Raw genomic sequence first — 19,084 nt, forward strand, 5'->3', positions numbered from 1 at the left:
AAAATAGCAGCCCATAGCTATGAAATGAGATATTAAATTCACAAATCAAAACAAAACGTCTGTCACTAATGAGCTTTATAATATCACACTTTATACATTAACTTTTAGGTGGAAATTTAGCTTCACACAGAAAATGTGTTATGGCTTCCTGTAAAGAGTTATTGCTGCATGTTGGAGCTGCACGCGCAACATCTCGGCCCCGCCCTGAGCTCGTGGGGTCCCCCCTCTGATCTAAACCCGCGAGCAGATGAAAGAAAAAAAGCGGTTAAAGGAGGCGGGGTCAGCTGATTGCGTCACAGAACCCCTCCCTCTCACTTTAAATTTACAATTTCTATGGGTTCTGCCTGAGAGTCCGTGTGTGCGGTGCGCGCTCGAGCTATTGAACAGTTTTCGCTAAAGGAGACACACCTCGAGCCGAAGAAGTGTTCCGGAGACGCACTAATGGTTCTCGAACCACTTTGTCATTTTAAATAATAAACGAGCAGAGTTGGGAAAGTCGCGTCGGGTTCTACTTTGAGGTAGGTGTACGTACGTGTGTGTATGGCTCTTATTTTTTTTCCCCCCTCTATCGTGAGGGGTTGTTTTACAAGCGCACTAACAAAAGCAGCACGTTTCAGCTGTCTGTCCCACCCCGTCGCTATACAGAGTAAGACGCCCGAGGTTTTGGGGGGAAGATTAAAAACCAAAAAGTAACGAGTTTGGATGGAGTAGAGGTAGAATGAGATGGCAAAACACAAACTTCATTGTCTGCTATTGTTGCGGCACAGGACTGTAGACCCGGGACAGTAGAGCACAAACACGTTGGGCTGTTATTGTTCAGCTCATACAGACAGTAAGATATTTCTCAAAACCGGATGGCAGTCTAATCTTTAGGGGGGAAATGAATGGAGGAAAAGGGACTTGTTTACTATCTCTATTAGGCAGATGCATGGAGATTACATTAATAAACATAACATGTAGAATCATAGTTTAACTCAGTTCCATATACTGAGGAATCGTTTAGTTGGAGGCAAGTAATAAAGCCATATCCAGAAAAATATGCACGCATTCATAAAAGGTTTATTTGGATTCATCTTAGTCAAGTGGAGTGTGTGTTTCACAAAACAATGAGTACTGCTCCCCTGACAGAGTTGACAAGCATGTGCTGTCACACAGGCTGACCAACTGTCAGTTGCTGTTTCTGCGTTGTCTTGAAGTTGTGAAATGTCTTTAAGCTTTCTGTCAAACTTTAACACTGAGCAAACAAGGGGGTGGAGAGGGGAACCCAACTGGTGCCAGAGTCTGTGTGTTTTCTGGGTGGAGACTTTAGGGCATTACATTCTTGCAAACACTGGTAAACTTACCGTCAGGTGAAGGAGTTTTAAATCTGGATTATAAGGGGAGAAGTGGTAAAAGAAGAGGGTATGAGTAAGCTTTGAGCAGCGTGGTTGCACTTTGTCTGTGTGTTTAAAAAGAGGGGGGAAATTCTCGCACATGTGTTAGTCATTTGGAGAGGAGTTTGCTGAACGATTTACATCTGTTTTCTGATCTTTGAACCCCCTCCTTCCTTCTCCTTTCTCTTGTTTCTCTCGGCGAGCGTATCTTGCTTGTCCTGCGTTTCCAGTAAAGGCAGATGCTGTCACCGTGTGATAGGTGGGCGTTTTCAGCCGAACTTTCTTGTCTGCTCCGTTATTATTATTGCACTCCAAGGAATTTAAATATGTGAATGAAACTGAATAGTTTCCTAGCTGAAAATGGAAAGCATTCATTTGTGGTTCTGGTGAATGTGTTTGCACAGAATTAGGGTTTAGGTTAGGGAATGTGACCTTGAGAAAAAAGTAGAAGTTTTAAGGTAGAGAATAGGTGTGTGTGTGTGCGTGCGTGCTTGTGTGCGTGTTCGCACGCATAAGAGCTGTATTACCAGCAGCCACAGGTGTTGATGCTGTCCACCATAGCCCAGCTGATCTGTGTGAGGGCATAACATTTCCATTGCTCAGCAGAAGGCCCTGATCCTTACAACCTGCAATGCAATGTTTAGGATGAAGTTATGAACTTAGATTTTTGTTGACATTTTACATGCTGGCAGTGAAAACTACCTTATTTTTTTGGTGTGTTCTCTCATTAGTGAGCGTGTAAATGTGGTTTTGATGTTACCCCACATCTTCTGCCTGTTGGTTTGAGTTGGTACAGAAATACTTTGTGTGCAGACATTTGTTCCTCTTTCATTTGTTAAAACTGAGAACCAAAAGCCTGTTTTTTTTATTGATGCCAAACTTGCCTGGTTGATGCCACGCCTTTGCATAGTTTTTTCATAAAAATACAAATTTAAACTTGTCTGCTGATCAGCTACTAGATTTTGCAGAGACGGTGTGACAACACCATGTCATTAATTATCAAACTATTGAATTTTTCTACAACAGATTGCTCGTCATTGCTCCTTTCCCCCCAAATCAGGTAAGCAGGTTTAGTTTAGTCTAGTTTAAAAATGGAAGTCTTCTCCTTCTATWMTGTCAAGTTCTGGTTTTGTGTAGAACATTAAGACACCTTTTGATTTCTTCTGTTATTATGACATAATTTTAGTATGTCTTTCTAGTTTCCTTCAGCTGTACTATGTGTGCATCATTTGGTATTTGAGAAACCTGACCCATTCCAATCTCTGGCTGATTTACTGGTGCATCTCTACTTTGTATGTCAGTTGACTGAGACATGATGCAACACAAACACAAGTGATGCAATCTCTGAGACCTCCGGCAGGCCAAAGAATCTATTTACTTTAGTGCAGTTTTGTTGCTATGGCGCAAGATGATCACAATCCAGGAATTGATTGATGGCCAGCTGATCACAGGCTTCTCTGTGTGTTTGTTTGAATGCCTAAGCAGGGAGTGGGGTCAAACAATTCATGTAAAAGCCAGGCATGCAGTGACTTGTTCAGTTGATTAACTTATTGAGTAGATACTCAGCATGCATACAAAGTACTGAAGCCCAGGCATGGATGTGCGCACCTAAAGACAGTGATCTTTCCAAGAGAACTGCATTGATTTTCCTGCTCTTATGTCAGAGCTTCAATCACAATAAAGCGCCATTACTGCATTTGCTGGTTTTGCATCATGCCCACGCGTGGACTCTAAATGCTTCCTTCTTTGAGGCTTGTTAGGCTGAAGGGAGGTTCGGGGTGAATGCAACTTGTATTGGAGTAAGTACTGTGAGAAAGGATAAAAATGTATGACTTCATATACAAGCAGGAACATGCACCTAGATAAGAAAGTGCTCTCTTTCTTATTCAGAAGGCAGGAGTCTGACGTTTTCAGTTTTTATGTTATATTCACAGTAAGCGAAAGTTGAATGCGGATTTTAAAAAAAAACTACATTATTACTCTCTCTTTTAGCTACTATTATAATTGTTCATATCCTTTATGTTGTATTTTGTAAGGCACCAAATCTGAGTGAACAAAGAATCTTGATTTTTTTTTTGGCTTCTTTGTTACTTCACAGCCTGTGTGCACGTGCCCACTTCTTGCACCCCTGTATGTTTGCGTGTGTGTGTGTGTGTGTCTGCGGGGTTTGTCTGGTTGCTCAAGGTAACAGTTGTTATTGGGGTTTTCTCTGCTGGCATGTAAACAAAGGAGAACCTTCCTACCGCTCCCCGGTGTGCCCTACAGCCAATGAGATTTGAGGTCCCAGCTGGGTTCAGCCAGTAGGCAGCCAGGATGGGCGGGACTCTGCTCCATGAGGAGAAAAACAGCAGTTAAGCACAAAGCTTTGAATCTGGAACTGGAAGACACAGCCATAACAAAGAGTCTTTCCTTACAAATAAACAACCCTTCACACTCCTAAGCAACACACAACAGTATACTGCCCATCAGAAGTATTCACACCCCTTGAGCTTTTTACCGGAATTATTTGTATTTATCCATATATCAATCTTTAGGACAGGCAACAAGAGGAGGTTCAAAAAATAATTTGGCAATATGACTAAAAAATAGGTATAGGTATCACAATATAAACATTTCTTATGAGTTGATAATTGATTTGTTTTGAACATCCAAAATACTGCCAAACTAGTTATGTGACCTTTTATCTTTTACACTCTATTTCCTAATGAACTGTTGTACTCATTTTCTCCTTTCGCTAAATCCTGTTCTTTTTTATTTTTAAGCAGTTGTGGGGCACGGTGGCAAAACATGAAATTGCTCCAACATACTGAGGAATACTGCATGTATTCTGTGAATCGCACAGACTCCACATGCACTGTTGGCGGATGGTTGAAATTTCATAGTCGAGCGTCCTTATTACACAGATTTTCCATGACAAATTCCTTCATTTCCCACAACATGAATGGATGAGAAGTTTGATGAGCTAGTTGGGTGCCTAGCCCTGTTTCTTCTCACCTCGGGTATACGCCGCACACCTTTGACTATATTCCCCAGAATTCTATGCAACTCTAGATCAGAGTTCCTTGATCACGTCTATCACAATAGATATCATTATTGTTTTGTCACCCAGCCCTTCCTTTGGAGGGCTTAAGACAAATGTAAAAAGATGTTTAAAGCCTAATATTTTCCTTCTGATACATAGTTATGTGCTACTTTGTGTTGGTCCTTTACTTACCATGTAAATGACATGCATGAAAGTTTGTGGTTGTAACATGACAAAATGTGAAAAAGTTCAAGTGGCATAACTACTTTTTCATTGCAGTGCATTAGTATTGCAGTTAGAATCCTGATATGAAATATTTAAGCAAATGTTTACATCAAAGTCCACCTGGTTTTGTACTGTTGTCCCCGTTTGTCTGGATTGAATGCAGTTGTCGTGCTCATCTGTCTTCTGATGAATCCACCTGCTCTCAATAAATCTAAATATATATACATACAGGAGCATGTGTCGGGGCCAACTGTGAAACAGTACAGAGCAGCTTTTTGTATTTAACTCACAGTTGTGACCTCAGCCATCCTCCCCTCTTCCAAACTGTGACCCTTCACCAGTTATTCAGGACAAGTGTTTAAGCTAGTAGTTTGACTCCCACTATTAGGTCTGTGCGGGTGCTCCTGTTTCTTTTCATGTTTGCTGTTTTGTGCCCACAGCAATAATCAGTGTGCCGGATCATCACATTCCTTCTGTGTGACTCAAAGTCATGTCTGTGCCTTTTGAATCCATCCCATTCTCTCCATAATCTGCCTGACCGAGGGGCTTGTACAGTCTTCACACAAGCCATTGCGTGAAATGACTTAAGTCAGCAATGAACTGAATTGAAATGCGAAACAGTTTTATTTTCAACTTTTAAAAAAGCTCTGATTAAGTTATGTTTGCCTGTGAAACATCTGAACAACAGGAGGTAAAGCTGTGGCATGTGATCATATTTGATAGACCTGCACGACATGAATGGATGCCATGTCATGCCATTCAAGAACATCAACAGTTCTTAGATGTTGCTCATCTAAGAACTACATGTGGCTGCAGTCAAGCTAAACAGATGAATGAAATTCTTCTGCAGTGGTAGAACCAGAGCTAAAAACACAACACGTTTTGTAGAGTAAGGCCAGTTACCCCAACACCAGATGTTGCCAACTCCTAAACATCTGCATTTCCATTAATGGGTATGAAAAATACTTGCATTGTCAGTTGCGATCATAGCCACCGACTTTCGAGTATTCCCCAGAAAAATCTAGTTTTTAAGGTCCTATCCTTGTGCTACAATACCTAAATACTCAACATGCTCCACGGCTATGAAAATGTTTAATAAAGAGGGTGAATAGGTTGGGGATAAAACAAAAGTTGACTATGGTCACAAGCACAGTTAAAAACTATTAACTAACTTGCAGTTGAAACCAGGAAAAGCTCAGTTTAAAATAAGAATTAGTCATATTTCCAAATGTGAAAGGTTGTTTAATCAGAGAGCAAAAGTTTATTTTCATGCAATGTTTTAAAGAGATAAAAAAAGTAATGTTATAAATACATGTTCCTTTTTCTTGGGTCTGTAATCGGAAGTTTACATATTGTGCTGTAGAACAGGAGAGTTTTTATCACTTACTATTTCATGTTCAAAGCTTTGTGACCAGATTTAAAAATGCTCTTGACCACTGAGTAAAAGTAACTTCTCTATGCTGTTTCAAAAAATCTTATACTTGGTGTCTGTTGTTTATAAAGGTCAAAACACTTGACAATGTCTTTTTGGCATATTTGAACTTATATCATCTGCATAAAAGAAGTTTTGGTCAAGAAAAGGAACAAAAGAAAAGTATCTTTTGCAGATCAATTCAAAATTAAAAAATCAAAACACTGTGTTTTGTTGACTAACATGTGGGTTTAAAAAAGGAAGGTGGGCAAAATCTGCTTTTTTGAATATAATAGGGCAGTAAAACAGTGCTGCGGTTGACCTTTAAAAAAAAAAAAGTCGTTAGGGTAAACAAAAACGGGAACAAAAGAGTCACATTGAAGTCTCTGCAGTTATTGTTTAATTCTTCCTAATTTTCAATGGCCCTTTGTGTATGAAACTCATGTAAAGTTTACCTTTGAGTTTGGAAGTATGACACTTCTCAAATTTTAGTATGACCAGAAGCAAAATGATCTGCATCAAGTCTAGTCTTTGCACTGATGAGATAATGAAAATTGTTATTCTCACAGTAGAAATTGATAAAAAAAAATTGCCCCTAAATGAGCTTTCTGATATTTGAAATAGGTCATTTCTTCAGCTATGCAATTAAGAGCCGAAGCATTATACAATCTTATTGTAATGAGCAGGAATGCATAAAGGTGTTTCCATGCTTCAGCCCAGGTGATTTAGGTTGACAGGTGTTTGCTGAACTGCAATCAACTAAACCCAATGTGCAGGGAATCATCTGAAACATGCGGGGCAGTGTGCCTTGAGGACCAGAGTTGGGAAACACTGATTTAGAGAACATCTGTTGATGTTGGTCCTCAAGTCATAAGCAATCCCACTAAATGGCACATTATTAAGGCAAACCATCTACTAAGTCGGCATTTAAAAGCTTTGTTGTCAAGTCCAAACAGCACATCTTGTAAGGAATGATGCACTGGTATGAAGATTTCAGTCCAGATCCAGTAGAAACGGTAGAATTGCATGTGAAGCCTGACACAACAGTTTGCTGTCTAAGGTTAGTCTAAGAGTCACAGAACTTTGCATGCTTTGACTGAATGCTCTTTACTAGCAGGCCAGGATGTGGCTGGGTTCCATAGCTCGCTATAAAGCTGCCTCATTGCCCCTTAAATACTTTATGTATCCCCAGACATAAACGTACTGCACAGCTGGAAACTGAACTGTCACATGACGCAATGAATTATTGTGGGTGTTGCAGCGCATTTGCTTGTCAGTGCTCAGTGAACCCTAAAACATCGGACTGTAAATTTCCCACACACCATTCATCTCCCCGGTGACATTGTTACATTGTGGGAGAAGAAATGGCTGTTCTGTAGAGGTCAGTACATGACGAAGCCCACAGAATTCCCCTGCTCTTCTTCTCCGTTGCTGCATACCCCCAACTCTAAGGCAGGAAATGCAAAACAGATCTCAACCCCCAAACTCCCAAGCATGCTTTTGAAGAGACATATTTCTCTCACTACCCTCGACCCCTTAATTTTCAATACTCTATAGCCAAATCCAAATCTATGACTTTTAATACATTAGACAGAGATAACGCTATATTTTGAAGAACCACTCCTAAACTTAAAGTAATCTCTAGTAGAGTAGTGATCACATGTTATAAACAGCCAGCCACGTTTCTTCTGGGACGTGTTTTCACAGTCTTGTGAATGAGCATGTATGAACACAGGATTCTTGGAAATGATCTCATTGTTATGGCTCAGCCTTCAAATCTCAGTTTTTACAGGACATACACTCTTGCTCTCCTTCCTCATGTCCCTCCTGAACTGTCAATTAAAAGGCCATCTATCTGTGCGTTTTAACTCGGGCCTCCTCTTATTTATGGCTCATTGGCCGCTTCATTAACGGACAGGCTGGGAGATGCGTAGCCAGATCCGTCCAGTTTGTAGCAAGCAGCAAGAGGGAGGGCAGTTTGTATGCAACACCTCAGGGAGAGAAAGAATAAGGGGTGGGGGTTGCTTTAGGGGGGGGTTGATGACGCATTTTCCCCCAAGGGGGTGGACTTCCCATCTGTGAGTGGGTAGGCGGATAGATTAGGGGAAGACGAAGAAGGGATATGAAGCAAGGGACTGAGAAAGTATAGATAATAGAAAATGTATGTTACACATGTTCTAACATGATTTGTTTACCACTAAGTGTACTGTCATAGAAGTGTTTCTTCCTCATAAAACCTCTATAAACAAATGCTTTGGTTGTTAAAATCTTCACGGTTGACTACATGGGTGTGGTCTCCCATGTGTTCATGACCAATGACAGCTGACTGCCCAACCCCACCCTTTGCTGTTCTGTTTGTCCCTGTATCCTTGAAGACAACTGTGGGCTCAGATGGTGAAGAGGGGCACAAACTGCTCTCATTACCCTGAGCTTCTCTGTTCTGGAAATCTGTAGAAGGAAGAAAAAAGGGGTCATTTATGACTGAGAGACAAATACAAGGCCAATATTGGTCTTGTATTTGTCTTTTTCCCCGTCTGCCTACCCTGACAGAGTGCTTAAGGTAATTCCCTCATATAATTTATTTTCTCTTGCTTCTTCCTATTGGTTGACTTTTTAAACTTTCTTTCCATGGGTCTCCATAGTTTTTATATGGCCAATCTAGATTCTCATCTCCATCTATTTTTTTTTTTTAGCTTTCCTTCCAATCACGGATAATCTGTGAGAGCAAAGAGTGCCTCTTTGTATTTTTCATTCATCAGTTTCAGAATGGACATATAAATGCAAAAGACTTAAATGAAAATTGAGTCGCTCACTTCTGCCACCCTGTAAAACTTTCTGTTTAGCAGGTTGAATTGGATCTCAATGCAACTCTAAATGCGTTATGGATACAGACTTAAGCAGCCGTAATTTGCTCACTGTGCATTATGCCAACTTAACAGTTTACTTTCCAAAGTGATTTAAAGTTTTACAACTAAACAGCATCAATTAGAGTTGCACAGTATAATAAAATGTAAATGAAATTTACTGGGATGTGACGTTTGAAAAGTGATGTTTCAAATGCTATGCATTAAAATTGTGCTTTCCTGTTAAGAGTTTGCAATTTGCATGATCTTTTGCATCAGTTGTCATTGTTGCACAATGTAATAACACAATGATAATGCTATATTTGTCTAATGTCATGCAGCACTCTTATCAATGTACTTGCAGAGCTCAACATGGATCCTATAGTTTCTGTTTCTGGTGAAGATGCCCCAAACAGGCGGATAATGATGTCTGGTTTTCTTTGACATCTGACTTACTGATCCCTTGACTGATTCATTTTCCCCCTGAGGTCTACAGCACTTAAAAGACAAAGATGTGCTGTAGGTACTTTGATATAGTTTTGAATTCAATTTAAAAAAATTAAGAAATGACTAGTTGTTGATTGATGTCAACAAGCTTTGCTTTGCTACTTATAGTTTAAGTAAAAGGGGCATTGTACATAGAGGAATATTCTCAGTGGATGATGAACAGGTGAGATTCCTGTTCAGTTAAAAATCTAGACAGAAAATCATGAGATACTTTACTGATTTAGTTTTGGTTTCATTCTTTTAAGTCATGCATGATCTTTCAGCGAGATACAGAGAGAATCAATTGTGATTAAAAAGTAGTATGTCCAAAAAATATATATATTTTACATTTTTGTATCGCTTCGCTTCACTGCTGAAACACAATCAGAAGTGTTGATACCAATGCACAAAAGTGTGGGAAGGTGCCACACTGGTAGGTTTACAACTAGTAGATGCCAAGTTGCTTCGCTTCCCTAAGCATGCTGTTATCCTTGTAGCAGTCTAAAATCACTTTTTTCACGCAATTTACTCAACTATGTAATGTTGTCACTTCCCAGAGGAAATGTTAGTAAGTCTAGTTAAAAAAATTTTTTTGGTTGAGGCATGAAAAGTTATAAGAACTCTTTTGGTCTACTCCAAGAAGCTGAACACTCCAGGGTATTTTATAAGCTAAAAGATTATATCAGCTCAGAGCCTTTTGCATTTTTCACTGAAGTTTAATCTGTGGGGTAGATTAGGCAAATTAAGTCTTCCACAGTGTCTGCTATGGCCCTCACTGAAGTGTTTGGAGCTGCACCGATCAAACGGTAGTCTTCAAAGGAGTCAATTAAGGAAGTGTGCTTAAACTGCATGGAAGTAAAAAAGACAGTTCGTATTACATGTTTTATAAGTATTTTAAAATAATCTCGAAAGTACTGTATTGCTTAATAACTATTTTATTTTCTCACATTGGACCAAGTCCTCCCATCTGATTGAATCAAACATCAGTCGCTGTGTTTGGTTGCAGTGTGCAAATGGCAACATTTCACTTTAAAGTTAGCACATTTTATGAGCTGCTACTCAGAATAAAAATAAACTGAAATGATCAGAGCTGCAACAAATTAGTGAAATCTGTAGCCGTTCTAGGGTCGTTGCACTGGTGGTGCTTTTTCTATATAGTCATTTGTTTATTTATTTTTATTATTAACTAGTGGTTAATCTTTTTTGTTGATTAACCACTAGAATTAAAACACTAAGCTAATAATATAGCCATTTTAAAAACTGTTTTTTAAAGACACTTATTTCAGTTTAACATTTATTAAGTCATACATCGCAGCTGACTCAGTTGCCATCACTCATTCTTCTTTACAGCTGTGAAATCGAACGAAAATATTAACAGTACCGTATTTCTACCGCTACTTTAAGAAGCACAGAAATTGGCTTGTATGATAAATGTAAGCTGCTGTTGGCTCATGCAGCTGAGCTAACCACAAATGATGCAATCAGTTGGCACAGCACAGGCACTCTGCCCCTCTAAGATCGCTCCCTTCTATTAGCTCTAATGCAGGCTGCAATCATTGGGTATATTTTCACACAACCACAAATGCAAAACCGACTGTTGATTTACTTCATTTTYTATCAAACAACCTTGCTTTTTATTTAAATTTTATGCAGACAGAGCAGAAGAATGATGTTATTTAACCAACACCCTGGATGAACATTTTGTAACAGGTTTTTTCCCACTTCTACTTCTGTTTGTGGTATTCAAAATAGGATATTTTCTGTCATTAAACTCTAAAGTTTTAAACAAGATMTCAGTCAAGCATTTGGAGGACTGAAGGGAGGRTTTGACAWTAAACTTCCTTTTCTGGACTCWGTGCTGACCCACTTTTTCTTCTTAGTTTCTATTGGTTTAACCTACAAATCATCTCGTCTTATCTCTGAATKCTCGAGCATAGTAAATCATCCAAATTATCTTCTTCATGGATATCTTGAAGATGGTCCCTTTGAAAGCCTCATTATCCRTTTTTGCCTGTCTCTGTAGTTAGGGTGTGTCTCCAAAACTAATAAACAATTTATTTTAATGGAATCCTGGAAACTGAAGTAATCTTTCACCCACAACATCTGCAGTTTTATGTACATCATAAATTGCTTTATTTAATGCATGGATGGAGTTTCAGAGAAGTGGAATTAAATTATATTTTCCAAATACAAACTTTTCTGGGACATGTTGCCCTTCAAAACATCACAAAGCATAAAAAACTGTATGCCTTAAGAAGCCATCAAAAATTGTCTGCATGAACTTTGCTGTTTCTAGCGGCTAAGGGGCACCAAAAGGGACATAAAATAAAACATGTTAAACATCTAATTATAAGTCTGGCTTTAAGCATCGCTCCAATTTGAGGGTGCAGGTTCCTTTTGAACTCCCTATGCTACTTCCTCTCTGTCCCTGGGGCACAGAGGAAGTAGCAGCAGATGTGTTACGCTATAACAGACACCGTGACAACACTACTGGTCTTTAAGTTCCCTCTGCATTAGCACAAACCACCCAGCATATGTACTTCACAGCTTAATGAACTGCTGCYACAAATCCTCACCACCTCAGTTTATCCTGTAACCACAATGTCTCATAATACAAAGAGGCAGTCATGTTTATTTTATTAATTACAAGAGTTGAGATGTTTGGTTTTTATTACTATATTCTAAACATAGTAATAAAAGTGGAGAGTCRTGCTTTTATAATTTAAAGCTGTGGTTCCCGAAGTTTTATTACAAGTGTTGCATTGGTAAAGAGCATGTTTGTTTGTTTTTTTCAAGTTGTGCCATCCTGTCAAAGTTTTTTTAAAACCTTGTCATTTTTTTTTTATTATTTTGGATGCATTCTCTAGTTCTATCTTCAGATGTAAGCTTAACACAGCATAAGTAGTTGCTCTCATTTGTTCTTGCTCTACCACTATCTGTCTCCATGCATGCTGGGAATCATAGACATTTTCTACACTTTATTTATTTATTGAAGTTAACATCGGTTTGCTTGAACATCTGTTTTCTTTTGGCTTTTTGTTTTCCATTAAACAAAGCCGTTAGCTGAAGCCTGAGGTCCATCTGAGGAGTGATGAAGCTCAGGTTCCACCACTACTACTTTCATCACAGTTTATAAAAACTTTCTGTAATGAATTTGCTGAAAATGCATCAGAAGATTTCTGATTGAGGCATTTAAAAGACATTTCATAGAAACCACAAAATTATTATGACCAACTGAAGCAACATGTTATTTTTCCTCGCAGCATAAAYTCTGTCCAGAACAATATTATAATTTACCTTGCTTTGTTCATGTTGGGCTTTTTTGGTTATGCAACCAACATGATTTAGTTACTGTGATGCAGTGACACTGACCTCTAGTGGTTACRYTGGTCTTCTAAATCTAGGCCATGTTTTGAATTTGTGCATACACTCCCCCCCTCATGCTTGTTATATCAGCACGTGTAGTGAAACGCGTTATCTGTTGAAACTGGTTGTGATTGGCCCACTCACTGTTTGTTTTCAGTCTGTCCTCTTGGTCACAGTCTGTGACCAATCAGAAGCTGCATGACGAGGCAACATCTTGAAATCACAAGCACTGGCAACAAGGATGCTGTTGGTTTTCAATGATTCCTCAGCCAGCCTGGGTACAGAAATGTGCATCACTTTGTCTGCTAATGACAGATGGCTCCATCTGATCTATAAAGCCACTATTAGACTACATGTTCTTTTAAAAGGAGGTTTTTTTAATCATAACATATCCTGTATTGTGCTCACCAACATTTCTTTGTTGTATAAATCAATGACTTATTCATCAATAAGGAAACAGAAATAGTTTCTTTATTGATTAGTAGAGATGTCTATTGAAAGTGAAGGGGACAGAACAAATGAGGGCGGGAGCAGAGACGGAGTGTGTGTTGGTGTGTGGATGTGTGAGAGAGATGGAGAGAGAGAGAGAACTAGCTATAAAACAGACTTTGGACTCCAAGCAGCTCAGTCAGAGACAGCTGTGCAGGACGAAGCTCTGCTTCTACGCGAGGCTCGTAACATTCTGACAAGCACAACGTGCTTTATTTGCTTTTCCTGGAAAACAGATTTTTAATCAGAATAAGCCAGGATGGCGACCATGTTCAGATATCCTGTCTTTCCTCATCTGCAGGGTGAGTTACTTGAGAAATCAGTTCTGTACAGTTTGTACACTTTGTTTTTATGGTATTTATTAGTAGATTTCTTAAATCTTTTGTGATGCTTTAATACATTTTAATGGAGGAAATTGACTTTTATGCTGTTTCATAAGCATCTTTGAACCATCTGTCCAGATTTAAGATGTGTAAACAGTAGCTTCAATAAAAAGTTATATATTGTGAGGTTAAGTGCACTCTGATAAGGACAGCAATCCAACTTGCAGTAAAACTTACCCATGCTTGTTTATATCATGTTTGATGAATAAATTAATGAGAAACAATTTCCCACACGCCAGCTGTGCTGGTAACTGTTAAATTGCATAACTTCCTCCAGAAAGTGGACAAAAAACTTTTATTTTAAAAGATTTTTTTTTTTAAGAATAAAACTGTTAATTGTGGATCTTGGACAAATCTTTATATTTTAATATTCATGTATATTTGGGAAATAAGTAGCCCTTATTTTGTATAGTTTAATTAACGTTTTGGCCAAAGGTCCATAAGCAACATCTGGAGTGTTTAAAACATGCATCAAAATGTATTTGTATCTGATTCTGTGCTGTCTGGGTAAATCTGTTGTGTTGCAGATGTTTCTTTTACCACATGACAGGAGAATGAAATGTTCAACCTCACTCAGTCTGGAACAATTATGTAATGTCATCACCGAGTCCCCTGATGTCAATTCAGAAACTTATGTCAGAGTTTTCGGAACAGTTTTCCATTAGGATTTGAAAAGATTGTTGATTTTTAAAAAAGGGGGGGTTTCTCTCTGATATGCTTGTTATGATAGTTGTTATGATGTGGTTGCAGGATTCTGGTTTGTTAGAGAGCATGATTATTGAATACTCATTTCATTTACTGTATATAGATCTGTGTTTATTGTATTAAATAAACAAAAATTAAAGCTCAACTTTAAAATCTATAATTATAGATTTTTAAGTAAACTAAAAAAAAATCTGTATTTTAAAATAAAAATAAAACTTATATTATTGTTATTATTATCATTAGTATATCTTAAATCTTATCATTTTATATTATAATCACACTAAACCTTAATGTTCAAAAATTGCTGGTATGAGTTAGCTTTTTTTTTTTTTTTTCCTGTATCTAAATCCGTTTCCCAGCTAGACTTGTTACAACGTGTCATTTTCTCATTGTCCTCTGTCTCTGCAGATCCGTGTGGTCCTGGAAGGAGTGTCATGGCAGAACCGGACTACCTGGAGGGAGACTGTGATGAGCTCATCCAACCCAAAAAGCTGATTAATCCAGTCAAGAGCTCCCGAAACCACCAGGACCTACACAGAGAGCTTATTATGAACCAAAAGAGGTCAGGAGATAAATAAATAAGCTTCCAGTCCCTTCGTTTTCTCTAATGCCCTCATTCCTATCTGTTTGCTTGTGGGTAGGAACACTTTTTATCAGTTTGTGACTGCAATAAAATATATCAAAGTGTGAGTCCCATGGATTTTAAAGATAGTGATTTAGTCATTTATGGCTCAGTAAAACTTTGTAGCTGGTCGTTACCTTGGTAATGCCATAACAATCACAAAACAGGGGGGGAAAAAACATTAGACTGCATCCAGATCCTCGCTAATGTAGTTTCATCTTTACTAATGGAGGAGTAAAGATGAAGCAGGGACGTTAACTGGATTCAGTTAACATCCCTGCTGGTGTTCTAATCCTCTGCAGACGGAGCTGATGCTTTTGCTGTGTCACTTTGGCTGAGCTCACTGATTCAACCTCCAGCAGCATCATTAATTGGCTTAATATGCAAAACTTTCACCAGAAGTATTACATTAAAAAAAAGTATTGTCAAAAATGGTTATGTAAAAGTCCCACGCAAATGCAAAAGCACCTGATTGCTTGTTGTTTTATGGCGATATGAACGCCCATCTGTGTGAATGTAAATACACACACAGCGCCTGTGATCATCCTATCAGCACTGAATGTTTGTTTTTTTTCTCTCACCGTGCGGCAGTGGCCACTTTGTGCCTGAGCTATAAATAGCAGTGTAAATACTCATGATGCTGACAGCTGCTCCATCACAGCATCCCTGCTCTGTCTTTGAACAGGTCAAAGACTGGGATCCAATTTGTAACAATGAAATCACAACAAGATTTAGTGGGAAAAAAATAGTAATACTAAGTTGACTTTCTAAATGGTGCAGAGTATTGTTTCTATGGGTCTAGACAGGCTGAAGTGCGATTTCTGGGGGAGATGAAATGGTTTGATTGGGCTTTTAGCACATTCTGATATAAAGAAATGTTGCTTTCACAGTGGATTAGTCATAGTGATGATAGTGTGGAGGAGAGGCAGGGAGGGGTGCGTGGATGGATGGATGGATGCATGGATGGATAGATAGATGAATAAAAAAGAGAAGAAAAAACATGTTATGTAATCAAGATTACAAAACAGTCTCCAGCTGAGAGCCTTTCTCTGCCTCTGCTACCTTGGCGACAGTGACCCTACCCCACGGAAACCCTTAAAGAGCAATGTGTGAGAATGTCAGAAATTGTGTCTCTTTTTGTTAGGAGATGTGCATGTGGATGAGATTGTGGGTGGGAAAGGGGGGGGAGGTTGAACTGCTACTGATTATGTAAAAGCAGAGTGATGTAAGCATCGTTACAGTCTGTACTGGAAACCTTAAAGCTGCCCAGTCACGTCTCTTTATCGTCTGCTTCGCCTCAGCGTTGCTAAGTGCTTTCATAAGACATAAAAAAAAAAAAACAGTCAGATTAACTGCAGCAGTGACTCTACAGAAAGTGATGTCTTTTTGTAATTTAACTCCCGCTGCATCTTGGAACATTTTGAGCCCAGTTATGTAATCCGTAGGATCTAATCATGCATKTAATTAAGATGCTGCTGGTGCTGTACTGTGGGCAGGTAGAAAGACTTTCAGTCAGGTTTCAGTTCAGAAAGCAAACGGTCACGAGAGAAGTCTGATCATCTGAATCAGAAGGTTTTTAAATTAAAATGACGGATGGACTATAATGAAGCACAGCCTGTCACAGTAAGAAGTGACGTTGCTGTGGGAGCTTTGKKTGTTGTTTTTCTCTTTTCCAGTCAGTCTCTCTCCTTATTCTTCTGTTTAACAATCTCAGCTCTCCTCCCCCACGTTTTCTTTAACTTGGAGAAGTTTGGTAGATTACATAACTTTGTTCCTCTTGGCAAAACGATCTCACATTTTCTTAAGATGACTAATCYGTCTAGTTTCCCTTTAGCTTATTTGAGAGAATGGGAGGATAGTTTACAGTAAGCAAGCAAGCAACTACAGTGCCTTGCAGAACTATTCAGACCCCTTGAACCTTTGAGTATTTTGTTACTTTTCAACCTGAAGACTTTCATGTATTATGTCAGGATTTATTGTGACGAAACAAAGTAATGCCTTGTTGTAAAGCTGAAGAAAAAGAATGCACATTAAAAAAAAAAATTCTTCATAGGAGTAAAATGTTAAATTATAGTGTGTGTAAATGTTCACCACCACCACTTTCTACATTTGTAGAGCTGGTGAAGACATACCCCAAAATACTACAAAAACTTGATTCATGGGAGKAAATATGAACCTTAAATGTTTCAGATTTTTATTTGCAGGTTCTGAAAAACAATATACTGTCTTTATTCATTTCAATTATGTGCTACTTTTTTTTAGTGCATATAATCCCTCTATTGAAGTTGGTGTAATAAAATGTGAAAGAGTTGAATGGGTGTGAATACTTTTGTTTCTCGGACACAATCTCAAATTGCCTTAAAATCATACTTTTTTTGGAAACGTGATCGTCATGTAATCCAGATGATGTAACACAGATATAGTTTACTAACTAGAATGAGGTCATGATGTTCATCTGTTCTGAATAAATCTCYCAGAAAATCGCCCCCTAAATGCGTTCCGGAAATTCCATAAGCTTGTAGTACCACAGATTTGTTTAAGCTTGTTTYGTGAAACATGTTGTCTCTTACTGATTCGCTGCTCTCTCTGTCTGTTGTAAAGGGGCCTTGCTCCTCAGAACAAGCCAGAGCTCCAGAAGGTTCTAGAGAAGAGGAAGAGAGAACAAGTTATCAAGGCCCAAAAGGAGGAGCAGGAGGCTCACAAGAAGAGAAGCGACCTGGAAATAGAGCTCATGAAAAGACAACAGAAACTAGAGCAGGTAAATCTTCTAACATATCACTCAGTTTTTTTTTCTACCACTCCAAGTTCATTTTTAATGGTAYACTGATTTATTTGCTTTCTTCATTTCCGTCGCCCAGCTTGAACTGGAGCAGCAGAAAATTCAGGAGGAGCAGGAAAACACCCCTGAGTTTGTGAAGATGAAGGGCAACCTGCGCCGCACCAAGCAGGAAGCCGGCGGTGAGGAGCAAGCCACCTAAAATCCAGCCGGGGTGTCTGGGTCTGGCTGACTGAGAAGCCAAGGAGTGTGTGTTGTGTCTGTGGTAACACGGTGGTGACCTGACCAAGATGAGCCTCTTGGCGTTCCTTTACCCAGCTGTTCCTTCCTGCAGCGAGGAGAGAGACTTTAGAGACTAAAGACCCCCCACCCAACCCCCTACTTTCTCCCTGCAATGGACCGCCAGCACTCGCACCTGTCCAGCAGTACGCAGCACCCCCACTCACAGGAGGCACCTAACAGACATGTTACACGCTTTTCAACACGGGCCACCAAGCTTCCAATGAGCTCTAGTGGAGGAAATGAACCAAACCCAATCTGTCTTTGCTCTTTTTCTCCTCTGCGAGCTGTCGTTTCTATTTCCTGTTATCAGTGTTGTCATTATTGTTTTCGTTGCTCATATTCACAATCATAGAAAAAAATCAAAAAGTGGACACTGGATGGACTCTTAAAGCTGTGTAAAATAAAAGCCAAACAAATGTGCTTTTTGTTATTTATGTTGGTAGCTTTTAGCCCAGGTGTAGGGGAGGACACTTTTAGTCATTCTGTGTTTTATTTTGTTTTACAGCATAGCATATAAAGCCAGAACAGGACAAAGGGAGTGTGAGGTTGTGTGAAAATATGCTTTGTTTTATTTTATTTTATTTTTTTAAATGTACATGATATTTCCTCAGCTAATGCAATTTTAAGCAATAGTAGAACTCCCAGGCATGAGAGGGATTTTTTCTTTATATATTCTATTGTTTTGTATGAAAAAATGTGTTACTTAATAAATAATTTACATTTTATTTGGCTAATATGCATGTTTGTTTTCTGTGTGGGTAAAACCATGTAAGGTAGGCATTGGGAGAACCTGCTAATCCAACACAAAGGCTCTGAGTTGACACTCTCGTCTATTCACTTTGAAATAGGACACCAATCCCTTGTAATCCTGCAAGGAATAAGTGACTGTGGAAAGTGGTTAATTCTAAAATAAGTATCCCTAACAAGTCAACAGCCTGATGAACGCTGTTGATTTTCCATTTGATTTCACACACAACTGTTCATTATAGTGGAAATAGATTTTTTTAAACAACTACTAATCCATTAAAATTATATAAATTTCCCTTCTCACCCTCCGCGGGTGGTCTGTTTCATCCTCTGAGCTCGGGTCCTCTACCAGAG

The 19,084-nt window shown here is 38.9% G+C and overlaps 1 protein-coding gene across 2 annotated transcripts; it reads left to right on the top strand.

Moving 5' to 3' along the window:
• Positions 1-329: 329 nt before the first annotated feature.
• On the top strand, positions 330-18,708 carry fam107b (family with sequence similarity 107 member B). 2 transcript variants are annotated; one of them, XM_008412463.1, is made up of 4 exons: positions 330-518; positions 14,712-14,865; positions 17,527-17,683; positions 17,784-18,708. In XM_008412463.1, the coding sequence occupies exons 2-4, from the start codon at positions 14,738-14,740 to the stop codon at positions 17,901-17,903; spliced, it is 405 nt and encodes a 134-aa protein (XP_008410685.1). In that variant the 5' UTR covers positions 330-518; positions 14,712-14,737; the 3' UTR covers positions 17,904-18,708. The 2 variants fall into 2 exon arrangements, with proteins under 2 accessions (XP_008410685.1, XP_008410684.1); XM_008412462.2 differs by lacking the exon at positions 330-518 and adding an exon at positions 13,340-13,517.
• The last annotated feature ends 376 nt before the right edge of the window (positions 18,709-19,084 follow it).

This window comes from Poecilia reticulata, linkage group LG6 (assembly GCF_000633615.1).
Source record: "Poecilia reticulata strain Guanapo linkage group LG6, Guppy_female_1.0+MT, whole genome shotgun sequence".
Taxonomy (NCBI): domain Eukaryota; kingdom Metazoa; phylum Chordata; class Actinopteri; order Cyprinodontiformes; family Poeciliidae; genus Poecilia; species Poecilia reticulata.